The sequence below is a fragment of the Salvelinus fontinalis genome, chromosome 3 (assembly GCF_029448725.1).
Source record: "Salvelinus fontinalis isolate EN_2023a chromosome 3, ASM2944872v1, whole genome shotgun sequence".
NCBI classification, from domain to species: domain Eukaryota; kingdom Metazoa; phylum Chordata; class Actinopteri; order Salmoniformes; family Salmonidae; genus Salvelinus; species Salvelinus fontinalis.
Genome location: NC_074667.1, coordinates 19,211,879 through 19,230,217, shown reverse-complemented (window position 1 = coordinate 19,230,217; position 18,339 = coordinate 19,211,879). Strand labels below are relative to the sequence as shown.

The following is an 18,339-nucleotide window of genomic DNA, read 5'->3' as shown; positions in this document are numbered from 1 at the left end:
ATGGAACAATAACATTAAGGAAAAAGTTATTTATGGACAGCCATAAGGAAAGGAATTGCAATATAAGAATGTTTAAGTAAGCTTACTGTAGAATGCTGGGTTTAAAAGGCCTTTGAGACAATTAAGACCTATGACTTCGGCACAAAGTAGATACATTTGTTGACACAAGGGCCCCTTTCTCTGATTGAGACATCCATGCTACATAGTTTCCCATTCAACGCAGCACAATACAAATCAAGTTGAGCACTTCTGTGGTGTGTGTTTAACAAACGTTTTGTGGGGGTTACACTTCAAAAGCTCCATGTGGATCTCCAACTAAGCCTGTAAATGACACATTAGGGATTTTAGGTATCCTGTGGCAAAGTGTTTCCTTTCAGTCTAGCCAAAGTGGATTTCCACATTGCCTTTTGTGCTGCGCTGTTTACAATTATAGGAAAAGGCCCCTGTCAGGGTACTGTGACTGTCTGAACAGGGGTCGTTTGGCGCCCACTACTGATTCCCTTGCTGACTTGCAGTCCGACCGGTAAAAAATAAGTTGTGGCAGCAAACAGCCGTGTTAATGAAGCCAGGAAGGCCCTGGGTAGAATTGTCTCCCTCAAAGAACGGCACCGGGGTGAGAACACAGCTGTTGGCCCAGGGAGAAATAGAGGGCCATACCGCTAGCCAACAGAAAGCACTGCAATGAGATGTTCTGTCTGCATAAATGTTCTGCAGAACTGCCTGGATTCTCAACTGATTTCAATATTATTATTTTTTACTGAGGATCGCTTGTATTAAAATTTGAATAAATCTTGATTCCAAGTAATGCAGGGATGTCAAACTAATTTTGCCGTGGGGGCCACATTCAGTCTTCACCTAGGTTCAGGGATGGGCAATTATGACAGTGGGGGCCACAAGAAATCTGAACACATCATGAGGGGCCACAGTGGCAAGGGTCAGCATACCCAATAGGGCTGTCCCCGAAAGAAGAAAAAAAACATTGGTAGACCGAGAGTCATCTGTTAAATATGTATTTTTCCCTATATAGACATATGTAGGCTAATGAGCTTGGCTGATGCTTTAAGCACACTGTGATTAAATAATTAAACACATGACTCAAGAGGGAGCCAGAGATCAAGATAGCCTAATCAGGAAGAAAAAACCTGTTTCTCCAAATATTCTGCCGTTAATAAGCTCCTGAAGTTGCCGATAATAGGCTACACCAGGGGTCGGCAACCTTTTCCATTTGGAGGGCCAATTTATCTTACCATATCTACCGGTCTGCGTGCCAGTTGTGATTGTCATAACTTTTTGTGGAACAGTTTCATTTAGTTTAAAATAAAGTATTCTTATCTCAAAATGAATATGTGGTTAATCAAAATTCTAAAAGTAACTTCTATTGACATTGCCAATTAAGCAAAAATATTCTCACCCCAGTGTGCTCCAGACAGACACAGCTGTAGGCTATTTGCGCAAGGGATAGAACCATTTTATTATGTTTCCACCAGATCAAAGCATGACATTTTTCCCCCTTTCACACTGAATGGTTATCTAAAAAAAGAGCTGTAAAGATTTTTGGATGATGTAAAATTTTTGGGGGGGACTTGCTTATTTTAGTTTTAAGTTGAATTGTACAGTATAAAAAGAAAGAACCATTGAGATCACTTAGAATGTATTTGTTGCCACCCCAGGGTCACGCACTATTCATAAAAGAGCATTTAGAACTTATATTATTAAAAAACATAAAAATACCGTCATACCGTAGTTTAGGCGACTACATGATACTCGAAATGTCCCTATACTCATCATGAGGTTGGTACAGCCTAGCTTATTAATGAAAGTTTACAACAAAGGTGCACAGGTCGAGAGAAAATGTAGAAATCAAGGTAACAGTGACACATCCAATACTGCCTTGCACTCTTGCCTGCATCTAGCTGATCTAGGGTGTAATAATTAGTCCAACAGTTGCAAATGAGAGTTTCTATTGGAAAAATTCAGGTATGTTTATCCCCGTTTTGTTCAGCTTGCTTCTGTTTAAGTAACGATTTAACAGAATCAGTGGAATGAATACACCCCTGATCACATGCAAATGCAGTTCACTTTCACAGCAGCCACATACAAACAGCATGATCATTTTTGCTCGTTGTATAATTCCAACTCGCATCCATGCACTCTCCTCCTCTCCCTCACCTTTTCCCTTTGTGTGTGGACTTCAGTGCACAACACATCTGCTGTCTGTCACCAGGAGATAAAACCTTTTCAAGCCACACCATTTCATAACCGCTACACGCAGCTAATATGGTGATGACAATGTAGGCTAACGACATAGTCAACATAGCTATTAGAACTAATGCATTAGTAAACACACTACAATCATGCAGTACAGGTGTACAATTAGCAAGAAGTTTAGCAGTTACCAAAAGCTTACATTGACTTGGAAGAGTTCCAGTGTTGGATAGCCCTAGCCAGCTAGCTAACATAACATCCTTCTCTGTTTGAGCCAGGTGTTTGAGTAGGCTAAACTAGTTAGCTGCATTCGCTAGCTAAGTGAAAAAACTAAATATATATAGCTAGCCCTCTCTCCCACTTCTCCTTCATTTTTAAATAAAAACATTTGTTAAAACTGTTCAACTATTGTCGTTCTCTCTCCGAGTCAACTACTCACCACATTTTATGCACTGCAGTGCTAGCTAGCTGTAGCTTATGCTTTCAGTACTAAATTCATAATCTAATCCTTTGATTGGGTGGACAACATGTCAATTCATGCTGTAAGAGCTCTGATACGTTGGAGGACGTCCTCCGTAAGTTGTCATAATTACTGTGTAAGTCTATGGAAGGGGGTGAGAACCATGACCCTCCTAGGTTTTGAATTGAAGTCAATGTACACAGAGGAGGACAGAAACAACATGGTGCTACCCTATAGAGTGCTGTTGAAGCTACTGTAGACCTTCATTGCAAACGATGTGTTTTAATCAATTATTTGGTATAATATTATCTGAAAAGGATAGCTTTTTTAATGTTTCACTACTTTTATGAAATTCACTGAATAGGATGGACCTCCCCTTCGTCCTCTAAGGAGCCTCCACTGATCTAAAGACCTGCATCACTATACTGAGAGCATTGCAGTTTCTAAAAGGTCTTATTTGGAACCTTTGTTCATATTTTTCAGGACCCACATACTGCACAACAAAGATGAGGAGGAAGTGATTCGCTGTTTGGGGTAAGTTTATCAAAAACAACGGAAATCACAAAAAAAGGTGCATGGACCCTTCTATAACATGCAATTTACATCAAGAATTTAGATTTGGTCGTAAATATAAAATTAAAATAACTTCTCCTTTAAATAATTCAGTAATTCCTCAAAAACATTGCACTGTTTTTATCAACAGCAGAGGACTGATAGATAACTGAGAACCGCAGCGAACATAAGGAGAGGAATTTTCTTTCTTATTTGCGCCAACAAAGAAAAAGGGAAATAATATTGTCAAAGTAATGGATTACTTAAATTGAAAAACTCAGGGATGCAAACTGGTGAGGGCCCAAAAAGGCGACACTTTTTCTTTGCACTGAAACATGCAAAAAATCCCTGTTAGAGGGAAATGCAGGTTAACTAATTAAACAACAAAGAATATGATCAACATGATCAGTATCTGTGTGTAAAATAAAAAGTGGTTACAGCAACAACAAAAAAAGTATTGAGAAAAAAACAATACACTAATATTGCAGTTAGCCATGACAGCCTTTATAATAGAACACTTGTTCTATTATAAAGGCCGTCTTAAAGTAGAAATAGATTGACACAAACAGACATTCTATTTTTGCTCTATTATAGTGGCCACTATAGTAGATGTCGATCAAGTGCACAAGGCTACCTGTGTGCAAAAATAATGTTCACTGAGTAAAAAATTGTATATTCCCTCCTCACTCACACACGTGTTACTGTCATGTTCAACACAACAAAAGCAATATCTTTGGGCTACACTGCACATTATTACATTGAACACTTTCTGCCTGTGGACATCTGTTCTACAATGTGCCAGCAGAGCCGGATACACTTTGTTGGCATAATTGATCTCTTTCAGGCAGAGAGTATACCTGGCATACCCCTTTTTATCCACTGTATTGAAAAGTGAGAAAGAGGGAAAGTGGTGGTGTTCCTTTCACCTCTATAGTGGCATCCAACTTAAACCAGGCTCAGCTCCAGCTACACTTGATCCCTGAATCCACTTGTTTAACCTCTCTGGCACCAGTGGGACGCTAGCGAACAACCAGTGAAATTGCACCTGGCCAACAACCAGTGAAACTGCAGAGCGCTAAAATTCTAAATACACCATTCGTAATATTAAACATTCTTGTAAATACATGTGTCTTACATCATTTAAAAGCTTAACTCATTAACACAAAATTAACTGAGTACTCTAACATGTTACTTTGTAACCCCTTACTCCAATCACTGGTTACTATTCTGTGCATAGTAGCCTAGGTTATATGCTGCCGTGTGTGCTCACGTGTAACGGAATTGTGATTATTCTACAAAAAAAATATATATATATTGAAATAGAATTCATCTGCTCAATTTAGAGAGTTGTTTGGCAAATGTAGGTGTTTTAGAAACCTTAGAATCTGCTCTTCCCGAAAACAAAACGTCTGACCTGCATGAACCTCTGTAGGATGATTTTGAAAAAGTTTTGGTAAGCGCTGTTCCCTTCTTTGTCAAATACACACCGTGCGCAATCTCTTCATTCACAAGACAATTGATCATATTGTCACATTTGACTACTGTCAATTCATTCTTCTCTTCAGCCTTCATCTTTTATTATAGGCCTATGTGTGAAATTAGTTTTGATATAGTTTAGGTGTAGTTTTAATGGGCCATTGTCAGATGCCAGTCAACTGTCAGGTGAAAGGAGGGCAGGGAGAAAAAAAAGGAATGTCCTCCTTAAACTCTGATATCAAGATTCTAACAACGATAGTGTGTTGAATAGACCTATTTTGGATAAGTCAAGGACAGGGGGGGACATGACTTTAAAAATGGCAGAGTAATTAAAACATGTAATTCTAGTGTTAGACGCCTCACTCGAACACAAGGTAGGTTAGGAAGGACCTGACATACAGTACCTGCTAGTAACATCTAAATAGGGAATACATGGACAATGGTTGAAAAACCATAAAACTCATTCAGGCCTACAAACTCCCTGGCCTGGTAGGGTTGCACAATTCCTTCAACCAGGATTTATGAAAAACCTGGGAACTTTGCTTAAGTTTACGTAATTTTGCTACCATACTTCCTGGTGAGATCCACATATACGTACCTGAGACGTTGATTGAGGTGCCGGCGTCGATGACACCGCTGTTTGGCCGGACGCAGTACCGGCGCGGGGCTGTCGTCTTGACTTTGAAGCACACATTCCTGTCTGTGGGGTTGGCGAGCTTTAAGGTTGTGTTGACCACATCCGAGAAGGGACCTGTGATGGGAGAAGAAGGTTTTATCAAATATAAATAAATACTTTACAGAGGTAGGCTTATACACTGACAGAGAAAATATTGGAGACTATCTTTAAAGGTAGATTCAGTAATAGCATTTTACAATTTTAAAACAACACAATAGAAATCTGACAAGACTGCCACTACCGGATTTTACTAATGGGGGCATGCCTCATTCTTTGCTTTGAGACAGTGAGGGGCACAAGGCTATCACATTCTATAACATCTGGATTCATGGGTGGTAACGATGACAGAAAAAGAAGAGTATAAAATTGCCACAAGCAGACAGACTATTGCATGTGAAAGATGCAAACTGTAGAGAAAACATGATGGGCTAATCAAATTAATAGGGTTACTGAATCAGCACATCAAAGGCATAAAAATGTGCAGGATCACCATTGAGGAATGGGGGAGTTTGAAGAGAGAAAGGGAAGTAACAATACAAAAATCATGCTTAAAGCGATTCACATTATGCAATGGTAGAGGAACACATCTTAAGGACAACAAGTCTGAATACTAGGCTTTCAAAACAAAGGAATAGCAGGCCTACTTTTGAGCGAAAACGGCCTACGCTTTTCACTGGGGACATCAATGAACTGTGTTAATGACCCACATCCCGACAATGATGGCTTCACTGAAATGGCAGTAGTCCTAATCATCGTCAAATTATTATCTGGGGCTAGGCTTCTTCTAATTCTCTCTCTCTTGGAGGACCTGAGCTCTAGGACCATGCCTCAGGACTACCTGACCTGATGACTCCTTGCTGTCCCCAGTCCACCTGGCTGTGCTGCTGCTCCAGTTTCAACTGTTCTGCCTGCGGCTATGGAACCCTGATCTGTTCACCGGACATGCTACCTGTCCCAGACCTGCTGTTTTCAACTCTCTAGAGACAGCAGGAGCGGTAGAGATACTTTGAATGATCGGCTATGAAAAGCCAACTGACATTTACTCCTGAGGTGCTGACCTGTTGCACCCTCGACAACCACTGTGATTATTATTATTTGACCCTGCGTGTCATCTATGAACATTTGAACATCTTGGCCATGTTCTGTTATAATCTCCACCCGGCACAGCCAGAAGAGGACTGGCCACCCCTCATAGCCTGGTTCTTCTATAAGTTTCTTCCTAAGGTCTGGCCTTTCTAGGGAGTTTTCCTAGCCACTGTGCTCCTACACCTGCATTGCTTGCGGTTTGGGGTTTTAGGCTAGGTTTCTGTACAGCACTTTGTGACATCAGCTGATGTAAGGGCTTTATAAATAAATGTGATTGATTCACATGTTTGAGGTGTATGGATCTTGACACATTAGGCCAGAAGCGAACACCAAATTGCAACCCCAGCCTTTTGTCATTGCCTGAATAATAATACAGTAACCTCACTCTACCAACCTCACTAATATCAGTCAATAACAACCATTCTTGCTAGTGTCAAAAACCTTCAAAGAGAAAGCACAGATTGTGTCACGTCAAAGACATCTCCCCTCAATTTTAATAAGTAGAGCAGCTGATGCTATTAAGGCCATGACTAGACTAATTAAAAAGCATTTTTCATGCCAACCACATCCTTGGGTCCTTCGTCTAGTTCCATTAATTCCTCGGCGGTAGCGAACAATGAATATCCAAGTCCTCTTAAAAAAAAAAATCAACAAGAGTAATACAAGAGCAGTTTTTTAACTTCAAGAAAGGATTAGCTATCAGTGGTATCGTGACTAATGGCTCTTGTGCTACAGAACAATAAAACATGGACTTTTAACCGATAGCCTAGATTAAACAAATAGCCTAGGCCTACTAGGTTCACCTCACAAAAACAGTGGCATCTAAGAGAATGCCTAGGATCTTGTAGAAAAATAACATCAGTGGCATCTTGAAAGAAGGCACTGGTCCCACAGCGACAGAAATGTGGCCTTTTTAATTTATTAGGCCCATCAAATAGAAAAGTTGCTTAAACCGTATAGTCTAAAACATGTAGCCTGGGCCCGTCTTAAGAAAAGTCGGCTATGGAGGAGAATTAGGAAGGACGTAGCTGGTTGTAACGGTAACCCAACCAGATGCAGTGAAAATAGATCAAATTAATTTGGTATATTGTAACAGCTTTAGTTAACTTGGTCAAAACTATGTGGAATACTTTGAGTCGCTGAGGAATCCAACTACCTTCAATTTGTTTCTAATAATCTCTAATAGTCTACAGATAGCCTGGACAAGGTAGGCTAACAGCTGTCCTTGAAGAACAAGAGGACATTTGAGGCACCAGGGGCGTAGGAAGGAACACTACTAGCCTCAAGCCACTACATCCAACCAGATCCTTTCTTTACTTAGCCATCTCTGTCAAATCCCTCTGCACAGACAGACTTCAAGTTCACACCCAACTTGATCATGTATCTCACAAAGAATGCTAGCCTACAGGAATGCCAACACTAAGTCAAATCTGATTTCAAAATGATATTGCACCACCCGAGTTGTTTCACTGAAGAGTGACCTTCCATTGAAATTCCACGTGTCTGTTGTGGAATTGCTCAATATCAAACCACTTTTGTTTTTACAACTCTGAATCATGATGGTTGCATTAAGTTGGTGAACTCACAAGCCAGACCACAAAATGATATCCTCAACAGAATGACTCAGGTCAGCTACACTTTTGTTTCTGTGAAACCAGTTTGATAGGAAGCAAAAGCCTTCGGAAAGCACTTGGCCACTTGACATTGAGCAGCATACAGCTGTACAGGATTTAACTCCTCAACTGGATTTACAAACTAGCCTTAAAACATTCCGCAGGACCTCAGAGTACACTTTGCACTAAAAGGAAGAACATGGGAGATTCGAGGGATGATAAATTAATATCTGAGTCTGAAAGACTCCATTTCAGGCTACCAAAATAAAACACACCTGCATTCTAGCTGGTATAGAGGAGGAAGGCCTTGCATTTGAGGGAGAGATGGATGCATTGTGAATGGAAATGTGGAAGTGAGCTGCCTTAGTCGGAATTATCACATACACTAAGATTCTAGATAAAGTTTCACCCCACAAATGTCCACAGCAACTGACACTTCCCATTGCACACTGAGACAAGAGAGGTGAAATTCAGACCCTCACAATTGGTGGAACATCGGTTTCAATTAAACGACTCACTCAGCTAACTCCTGTGTAGTTGATCTACAACTTCCTGAAAGTGCCTTGGGATACTTTCCAACTGGCAGAAAAAGTACAGCGACAAAAATAGAGTTCTGAAGGACATATATTTAATGCTGTCATGTCGTCTGAAGGGTGTGTTTTAAGGGAGAGCAAGACTGTTTGGTACCTTGAATGTGTAGTTCCAAATTTACATTTTTACAGATTAAGGAGATTTACACTACCAGGCAAATAATTTAGAACACCTACTCATTCAAGGGTTTTTCTTTATTTTTACTATTTTCTACATTGTAGAATAATAGTGAAGACATCAAAACTATGAAATAACATATACGGAATCATGTAGTAACCAAAAAAGTGTGAAATCAAAATATATTTTATATTTGACATTTTTCAAATAGCCACCCTTTGCCTTGATGACAGCTTTGCACACTCTTGGCATTCTCTCAACCAACTTCACCTGGAATGCTTTTCCAACAGTCTTGAAGGAGTTCCCACATATGCTGAGCACTTGTTGGCTGCTTTTCCTTCACTCTGCGGTCTGACTCATCCCAAACCATCTCAATTTGGTTGAGGTCTGGTTATTGTGGAGACCAGGCCATCTGATGCAGCACTCCATCACTCTCCTTCTTGGTAAAATAGCCCTTACACAGCCTGGAGGTGTGTTGGGTCACTGTCCTGTTGAAAAACAAATGATAGTCCCACTAAGCGCAAACCAGATGGGATGGCGTATCGCTGCAGAATGCTGTGGTAGCCATGCTGGTTAAGTGTGCCTTGAATTCTAAATAAATCACAGACATTGTCACCAGAAGAGCACCCCCACACCATAACACCTCCATGCTTTACGGTGGGAAATACACATGCAGAGATCATCCGTTCACCCACACCGCGTCTCACAAAGACATAGCGGTTGGAACCAAAAATCTCAAATTTGGACTCCAGACCAAAGGACACATTTCCACTGGTCTATTGTCCATCGCTCGTGTTTCTTGACCCAAGCAAGTCTCTTCTTATTATTGGTGTCCTTTAGTGGTATCTTTGCAGCAATTCGACCATGAAGGCCTGATTCACATAGTCTCCTCTGAACAGTTGATGTTGAGATGTGTCTGTAACTTGAACTTCGTGGAGCATTAATTTAGGCTGCAATTTCTAAGGCTGGTAACTCTAATGAACTCTGGTAACTCTAATGAATATCCTCTGCAGCAGAGGTAACTCTGGGTCTTCCTTTCCTGTGGCGGTCCTCATGAGAGCCAGTTTCATCATAGCGCTTGATGGTTTTTGCGACTGCACTTGAAGAACCGTTCAAAGTTCTTGACATTTTCCATATTAACTGACCTTCATGTCTTAAAGTAATGATGGACTGTTGTTTATCTTTGCTTATTTGAGCTGTTCTTGAAATAATATGGACTTGGTCTTTTACCCAATAGGGACATTGTCTGTATACCACCCCTACCTTGTCACAACACAACTGATTGGCTCAAACACATTAAGGAAAGAAATTCCACAAATTAACAAGGCACACCTGTTAATTGAAATACATTCCAGGTGACTACCTTATGAATGCCAAGAGTGTGCAGAGCTGTCATCAAGGCAAGGGGTTGCTATTTAAAGAATCTCAAATATAAAATATATTTTGATTTGCTTAACACTTTTTTGGTTGCTACATGATTCCATGTGTTATTTCATTGTTTTGATGTCTTCACTATTATTCTACAATGTAAAAAATAGTAAATATAAAGAAAAACCCTTGAATGAGAAGGTGTTCTAAAACTTTTGACCAGTAGTGTTTAAAGATGCTCTCGCTCATTGGTGAACACTTGAGCCCAAAAGGACCACAGCAGAATTTGTTGTCACCAAAGGCCTACCTTTCAATGGGCAATTTTAGCCTATGATGCTAGGTGATTTGATTCTCTGTCCAGTCAGACTTTAATGAATCACAATCAATTAAGTGTTACAGCACAATGGAAACTGACATGCTTATCAATATGCCATGTGTGGAGCATTTCATAAAAATAAACTGTGTGTAGGCCTAATATAGTTTACCTTAATAAAGATCTATCACAAATAAATTGTAAAGTCCCCCCTTCCATCTGCTCACTCTAATGCCCTGCTCCAGTTACAGCCATGGCCACTGCGCTGTCTCTACTTTACCAATGTACTGTACATCAGTGAATGATGAAGTCTACAAGACTGGAATTGAGCTCATCCGACTCTGAGTAAGTAGAACGGCTGCCTTCACTGCCAAAATCTTGTAATGTGGTTGTTATCAGCTGTGTGTGCAGGGCAGGAAACTGTCTCGTGAGTGCTGAGCAGCAGCCAAACAGAGCAGTTTCTATGGGTAACGTTACTCACATGCAGAGCGGGGGACAGACAGACGAGCAGCTAATGGAGGAAGTTATTCCTGATTTCTGCACGTAAAAATGAGCAAGGGACGGGAGTGATTTTTATCAGGATGGGACAGGAAAGTTTCAGGACTATAGAACTGTTGCAGGATCAGGATAGTACGGGAAAATTTGACAAGACGGGACAGGAATGGATTTTCACTCCCATGTCAACCTCCATCTCAGACTACTCACCCCACTAGGCTATAAATAGAAAATCACTACTAGTAGGCCTAATCAAAAATGCATAAATGAAAAGCTTAGCTCAGGTGTGTTGTAATGTTCTCGAATCATGGCCATAATTTAAAGGAAACATATTGAAAATCATTTCTTAGACCCTGGGTTCCCAAACTTTTTAATGTAGAGGACCCCTAAATAACAAAAATAACATCAGGCTTCTAGGAGAGGCCTATGATTGTGAATTGCCTGACAGAAGTCATGACTTTCTTGTGAATGAAATATTGGTATGAGTAAAACTAAAATTGTGTCAATTTGCCAAAGACCCTGAAACCCCCTTGCAGACCTCCAGGGGCACCTGGACCCAAGTTTGGAATACTCCTGAACTGGCCCGTGTGGTTTGGTGTGTTTCCTTGAGGTTAGGCTAGCCTACTTCTTGTCATTAGCAATTATCTTTGTTGGCTCAACTTGCAATGAGCCAAGACAAATAAAGAGCCTACCCTCACAACAAGCAGAGCAGTTTTAGCAATGGATTATATTGGCTTGACATGTCTACCAAGGCCGTGGGGCATCTCAAAATGTCTGTAGAAAGACACTAATTCAACAGTCACAGATGAATGGCTATTTATTATTTTGGATCTCAAAGATGACCTAGAATTAATTTGTGATAATGCTTCAGGAAACATACAGAAGCTCCTGGAACTCAATGGGTCAATAAATTCAAATTTACCTGGACACATTGTAATTCTTAGGATGCTCAGTACAAACTGTCCATATGGCACCCTGAGCCATATTGTGCTCCTTAACACACCTGGTCAAGAACACCTGGTCACCGATGAGAAAAACCTCCAGATAAAAATGGTATTTCATGCCTAGTTCCATCTGAAAGCCATTAGAATGACAGCTAGCGAATTACCAAGTTATCTACTCGCTAGCTAGGAAACGAACTACTGTTAGCGTGCTATCAATATGCTTGAAAGTAGAGGCAATCAGCTGGCATTCATTGCTAGCTCAAAGGGCTACTACCTACACTGACAATGTTGTCAGTCAAGCACGACAATAAAACGACTGACTGGCCTATTGGAAAGCTATTGCACAATGCACGTGAAACAGAATGCACCAACGTTAGCTAAGTAGTTAAAATACTAGGTTAACTAGACATTATTAATAGCGCCAAAGACCTGTCAGGGCGCTGCAGTTGGAACGTTAGGTAGCTTTTTTTCCAGCAGGCCTGCCTGGTCAAGGTAACGTAAACTGGCTAAAACGTTAGCTAGCTAGCGAACGCAAGTCAATGTTCATTCGAAATGATTATCCTCCTTAACTCCATATTAAGATTTTACAAATGAAGGGTATGATGTGCCCCCCTCCCTCATTACGCTGGGCCTGTTACTACCTCCCCCTCCCTTCAGAGTTGGGCCCTCCCCTCAGTCTCTTACCTCGGAATTTCAGTTCGTGCTGTGGCTCCAAGAGCAGGACCTGATCTTGCCTGGCCATGTCCTAGCGGTATCAAGGGGATAGCTCAATGTAAATGGTATCCGTAGATTACTCTATTGTGGTGATGTTAACTAGTGTTATGTTTAGAGTTAGTATTATGCTAATTAGTTATGACTATCCAGTCCCCCGGTCACCGCAATTAGACAGGGTGCTACTAGCGGCTGTTGTGATGATGATGATGATGATGATGCAGCAGGAAGAGAGTGAGAGAGGCTTCGTGCGACGTCACTGACCCTGCATAGCCACTGAATTGTAATGGCGTCTTTTTGTAGGCACTAGCTCCTTCATGGTTCGTTTGTCAAAGCCTATAGGAAAATGAATGGGTTATTTGGAGGGTTTTGGGATAAACGCCAAAAATATGGTCTGTGGTCAACACAAGCTTAAGATATCTAATAGGTTTTGTTCTATGAGATAAACTTAATCAACTAATGTCACTTTTTGTGAATTTTGAAGCATTTGTATAATCAAAATTCTATATAGCTCGCAAGCTTGTAGTCCTAAAAACAGAAATGAGGTAAGGCTACCTCTGGTTCGTTCAGCCATTCCGATGGGGTAAATTAATGGGGAAAGAATAGGGTTTCGCAGGCTTAGGAGATCTTATATGTTTTGTTCTACGAGATAATATAAGTCAGTTAACATGACCTTTATGAATTATGAAGCCTTTATGTGCTTCTTTTGATTACATGAATGCTTAAACATTCACAAAAAGTGACGTTAGCTGATGAAGATCATCTCATAGAACAAAACCTATAAGATTTCCTAAGCCTGTGTTTACCACAGACCTTATTTTCTTAGTTAATCCAAAAACTCCATTAATTTCCACATAGGCTTTGTCCAACGAACCATGGCAGAGTTAGTGCCAACAAAAATACACCATTACTATTGCTCTCTATGAGGAGTGAAGTGGGGATGCGAGGAGTACAGGGGCAACGACAATACAGTAGGTAAGTACAGACAGTACAAGTTGAGAAACTCTGGTACAAGCGAGAGGGAATATTCTTCTCCTTTAAATTTATTGGCGGATCGCATCCAGCTAAGAGGTGCATACTCCGCCACCTACTGCATTTATACATCTATACAAAAAGGGGAGGGAAAAAGGATGGGGATAAGGGAAGAAAAATATTCCTATCGAATAACCCTACTCCCATTAAAACGTCACTATTTTTCCACTACTTGGCCCTATCTGATCCTACACCAGGCCGGCAGCCTGGGAGGATGGGATACTATCGTTCAACACACTCTTCTGCAGTAAAATCTCGTACACCCAAGAACTTCTCTGCAGCTGCCACCACAAAATCTATTTTCTGTGATTTACATTCCATTTCTGTGGTACAGTTGATAATCATGGCTATGAACGCTAAGAACACAGCCTTACTGAAAAACGTTATTCCTATCACTGTCTATTGGCCTCGGCCTACTCACAGGGAGCTTCTTATGATCCCTTGCCCTGGACCCATCTTCCTCTACTACTCTCTTCACTGCCTCAGCATACGACACCTTCTGTACTACTCTGATCCTGGCAACCGGCTTGAACTGCCTTTCTCTCACCGGACACTCCAGCACCACGGATAACCCTACAGTTAACACATACAGCTTTTTCTTCTCACATATAGGAATCTCCCTTCTACACACTGATGCTTGTCACATATGGATAGGTGCAGTGACAATGTGTTGTTTTTACAGGGTCAGCCATAGTAGTAAGGCGCCCCTGGAGCAAATTAAGGTTACATGCCTTGCTCAAGGGCACGTCAACATTTTTCACCTTGTCGGCTGGGTATTCAAACCAGCAACCTTTCAGTTACTGGCCTAACATTCTAACCGCTACCTGCCACGTTATGGCTTCATAAAATCAATCCCATACATCATGCACTTCTAGTTCAAACACAACCTACAATGTTTTAAGTTTTGTTAATCCTGTGCAGTTTATCAGACAAGTGTAAATTGATAAAACTTAAATAATTAAATCACTTTGATAAATGATTTACTCATGAGAGGACAGATATATCATTTATGATGTGTCTGTATGTCAGGAGGTGTGTCTGTAAACCATATCTGCAAATGTGTGAAAAATCACAGTCCCAATACACAGCTCTGTGGTGCACCTATTTAGGTATCCCCCTAAACAATTGTCACTTCATGTAGTGAATTCATAACATGCATGTAACACAGGTTTACTTGAAATAACAAAAATTACTAGCCCTCGGCACTATTCAAACTGAGTGTGGAACCATCTCCCAGTGATACACATACCTGAAGTGTATATATATAGCCAGAGGGCTGGCTGTCACTGGAGCAAGAGGACCTATTACTTAACACTGTCACTATCTCCCTGAAGCACATAAGCACACACACCCTCCAAGGTACACTACATGACCAAAAGTATGTGGACACCTGCTCGTCTAACATCTCATTCTCAAATTGGTCCCCCCTTTGGTGCTATAATAGCCTCCACTCTTCTGGGAAGGCTTTCCACTAGATGTTGGAACATTGCTGCAGGAACTTGCTTCCATTCAGCCACTAGATCATTAGTGACGTCGGGCACTGATGTTGGGCAATTAGGCCTGGATCGCAGTAGGCATTCCAATTCATCCCAAAGGTGTTGGATGGATTTGAGGTCAGGGCTCTGTGCAGGCCAATCAAGTTCTTCCACACCGATCTCGACAAACCATTTCTGTATGAACCTCACTTTGTGCACGGGGGCATTGTCATGCTGAAACAGGAAAGGGCCTTCCCTAAACTGTTGCCACAAAGTTGGAAGCACAGAATCATCTAGAATGTCATTGTATGCTGTAGCGTGAAGATTTTCTTTCACTGGAACTAAGGGGCCAAGCCAGAACCAGTCCCAGACCATTATTATGCATTTGGGCAGGTAGCGTTCTCCTGGCATCCGGCAAACCCAGATTAGTCCGTTGGACTGCCAGATGGTGAAACGTGATTCATTACACCATAGAATGCGTTTCCACTGCTCCAGAGTCCAATGGCGGCGAGCTTTACACGACTCCAACCATGCTTGGCATTGCGCATGGTGATCTTAGGCTTGTGTGCAGCTGCTTGGCCATGGAAACCGATTTCATAAAGCTTCAGACGAACAGATTTTGTCCTGACATTGCTTCCAGAGGCAGTTTGAAACTCGGTAGAGTGTTGCAATCGAGGACAGATTATTTTTATGCTCTTCAGCACCCAGCGGTCCCGTTGTGTGAGCTTGTGTGGCCTATCACTTTGCTAGCCGCTGTTGCTCCCAGACATTTCCACTTCACAATAACAGCACTTATAGTTGACCGGGGCAGCTCTAGCAGGGCAGAAATTTGACGGACTGACTCGTTGCAAAGATGGCACTTATGATGGTGCAACATTGAAAGTCACTGAGCTCTTCAGTTAGGCTATTCTACTGCCAATGTTTGTCTATGGAGATTGCATGACTGTGTGTTCGATGTTATACACCTGTCAGCAACAGGTGTGGTTGAAATAGCTGAATCCACTGATTTGAAGGGGTGTCCTCATACTTTTGTATATATAATGTAGCTCTGGTCCAGGGAGGTAGTGTGTTCCTCTACTGTCTTAGAAGAGGAGTGTGCTCCTACGCCCTTGACCAGAGCTACCACCAAGGTATTCTCAGTCCAGCCCATTAGACTGTATCCATACACACCTTCCTTTAATATCTTTTTTTATTATTAGTAAACCCTTTTAGACATTTAGCAACCCACTGCTAACAAATGTTTTCAGGCTTTTTATTTATATTTACAATCATTATGAGAAGTATGAAGGCTAAATGTGGCAAAATACTAGTTGAATTATTTATACTGAAAAAAAATATAAATGCAACATGCAAACATTTCAAAGACTTTACTGAGTTACAGTTCATATAAGGAAATCAGTCAATTGAAATTAACAAACAAAAATAAAATAAAATTGCATGTCACGTGTGCCGAATACACCAGGTGAAATGCTTACTTACAAGCCCTTAACCAACAATGCAGTTAAGAAAAACAAGTGTTAAGAAAGTATTTACTAAAATAAACTGAAATAAAAATAATATTTATCAGTCAGTTTTCTCTGCGGTAGCTGTTAAGAAGCCCTTTGAACCTAGACTTGAAACTCCGGTACCTCTTTCCGTGCGGTAGCAGAGAGAACAGTCTATGGCTAGGGTGGCTGGAGTCTTTTAGGGCCTTCCTCTGACACTGCCTGGTATAGAGGTGCTGGATGGCAGGAAGCTTGGCCCCAGTGATGTACTGGCCCATGCAGCTGTAAGGATCTGAGGACCCATGCCAAATCGTTTCAGTCTCCTGAGGGGGAATAGGCGTTGTCGTGCCCTCTTCATGACTGTCTTGCTGTGTTTGGACCATAATAGTTTTTTGGTGATTGAAACTCTCAACCTGGAACTTGAAACTCTCAACCTGCTCCACCACAGCCCTGTCGATTAGAATGGGGGCGTGCTCGGTCCTCCTTTTCCTGTAGTCCACAATCATCTCCTTTGTCTTGATCACATTGATGGATAGGTTGTTATCCTGGCACCACACTGCCAGGTCTCTGACCTCCTCCCTATAGGATGTTTCATCGTTGTCGGTGATCAGGCCTACCATTGTTGGATCAGGCCTAATGATGGTGTTGGAGTCGTGCTTGGCCATGCAGTCATGAACAGGGAGTACAGGAGGGGATTGAGCACGCATCCCCGAGGGGCCCCGTGTTGAGGATCAGCGTGGCAGATGTGTTGTTACCTACCCTTACCACCTGGGGGCGGCTCATCAGGAAGTCCATGATCCAGTTGCAGAGGGAAATGTTTAGTCCCAGGGTCCTTAGCTTAGTGATGAGCTTTGAGGGCACTATGGTGTTGAATGCTGAGCTGTAGTCAATGAATAGCATTCTCAGGTAGGTGTTCCTTTCATCCAGGTGGGAAAGGGCAGTGCGTGGAGTGCAATAGATTGCATCATCTGTGGATCTGTTTGGGCTGTATGCAAATTGGAGTGGGTCTAGGGTTTCTGGAATAATGGTGTTAATGTGAGCCAAGACCAGCCTTTCAAAGCACTTCATGGCTACAGATGTGTGTGCTATGGGTCGGTAGTCATTTAGGTAGGTTACCTTGGTGTTCTTGGGCACAGGGACTATGGTGGTCTGCTTGAAACATGTTGGTATTACAGACTCGGTCTTGGACAGGTTGAAAATGTCAGTGAAGTAATTCATCTGGCCCTGCGGCCATGTGAATGTTGACCTGTTTAAAGTTCTTACTCACATTGGGCTACAGAGAGCGTGATCACATAGTTGTCCAGAACAGCTGATGGTCTCATGCATGCTTCAGTGTTGCTTGCCTCAAAACGAGCAGAAGTAATTTAGCTCGTCTGGTAGGCTTGTGTCACTGGGCAGCTATGACAGCTGCGCGGCTGTGCTTCCCTTTGTAGTCAGAAATAGTTTGCAAGCCCTGCCACATCTGACGAGCATTGGAGCCGGCGTAGTACGATTCAATCTTAGTCCTGTATTGACACTTTTTCTGTTTGATGGTTCGTCGTAGGGCATAGCGGCATTTCTTATAAGTGTCCGGGTTAGAGTCCCACTCCTTGAAAGTGGCAGCTCTACCCTTTAACTCAGTGTGGATGTTGCCTGTAATCCATGGCTTCTGGTTAGGGTATGTACGTACGGTTACTGTGGGGACGACATCATCAATGCACTTATTGATGAAGCCAGTGACTGATAGGGTGTACATGTTCCA

The 18,339-nt window shown here is 41.7% G+C and overlaps 1 protein-coding gene across 2 annotated transcripts in view; it reads right to left on the bottom strand.

Annotated features, from left to right (window-relative positions):
- Positions 1-12,850, bottom strand: part of LOC129840563 (vesicle-associated membrane protein-associated protein B-like) — a 33,320-nt gene extending 20,470 nt beyond the window's left edge. The window contains exons 1-3 of one of the 2 annotated variants that reach the window (XM_055908532.1): positions 12,581-12,850; positions 9,047-9,264; positions 5,292-5,444 (exon numbers count right to left, since the gene is read on the bottom strand). In XM_055908532.1, the coding sequence (XP_055764507.1) occupies positions 5,292-5,444; positions 9,047-9,146 (253 nt within the window). In that variant the 5' untranslated portion in view covers positions 9,147-9,264; positions 12,581-12,850. The remainder of the gene's footprint in view (positions 1-5,291; positions 5,445-9,046; positions 9,265-12,580) is intronic. The other variant, XM_055908539.1, reaches the window with a different exon arrangement.
- Positions 12,851-18,339: the final 5,489 nt, after the last annotated feature.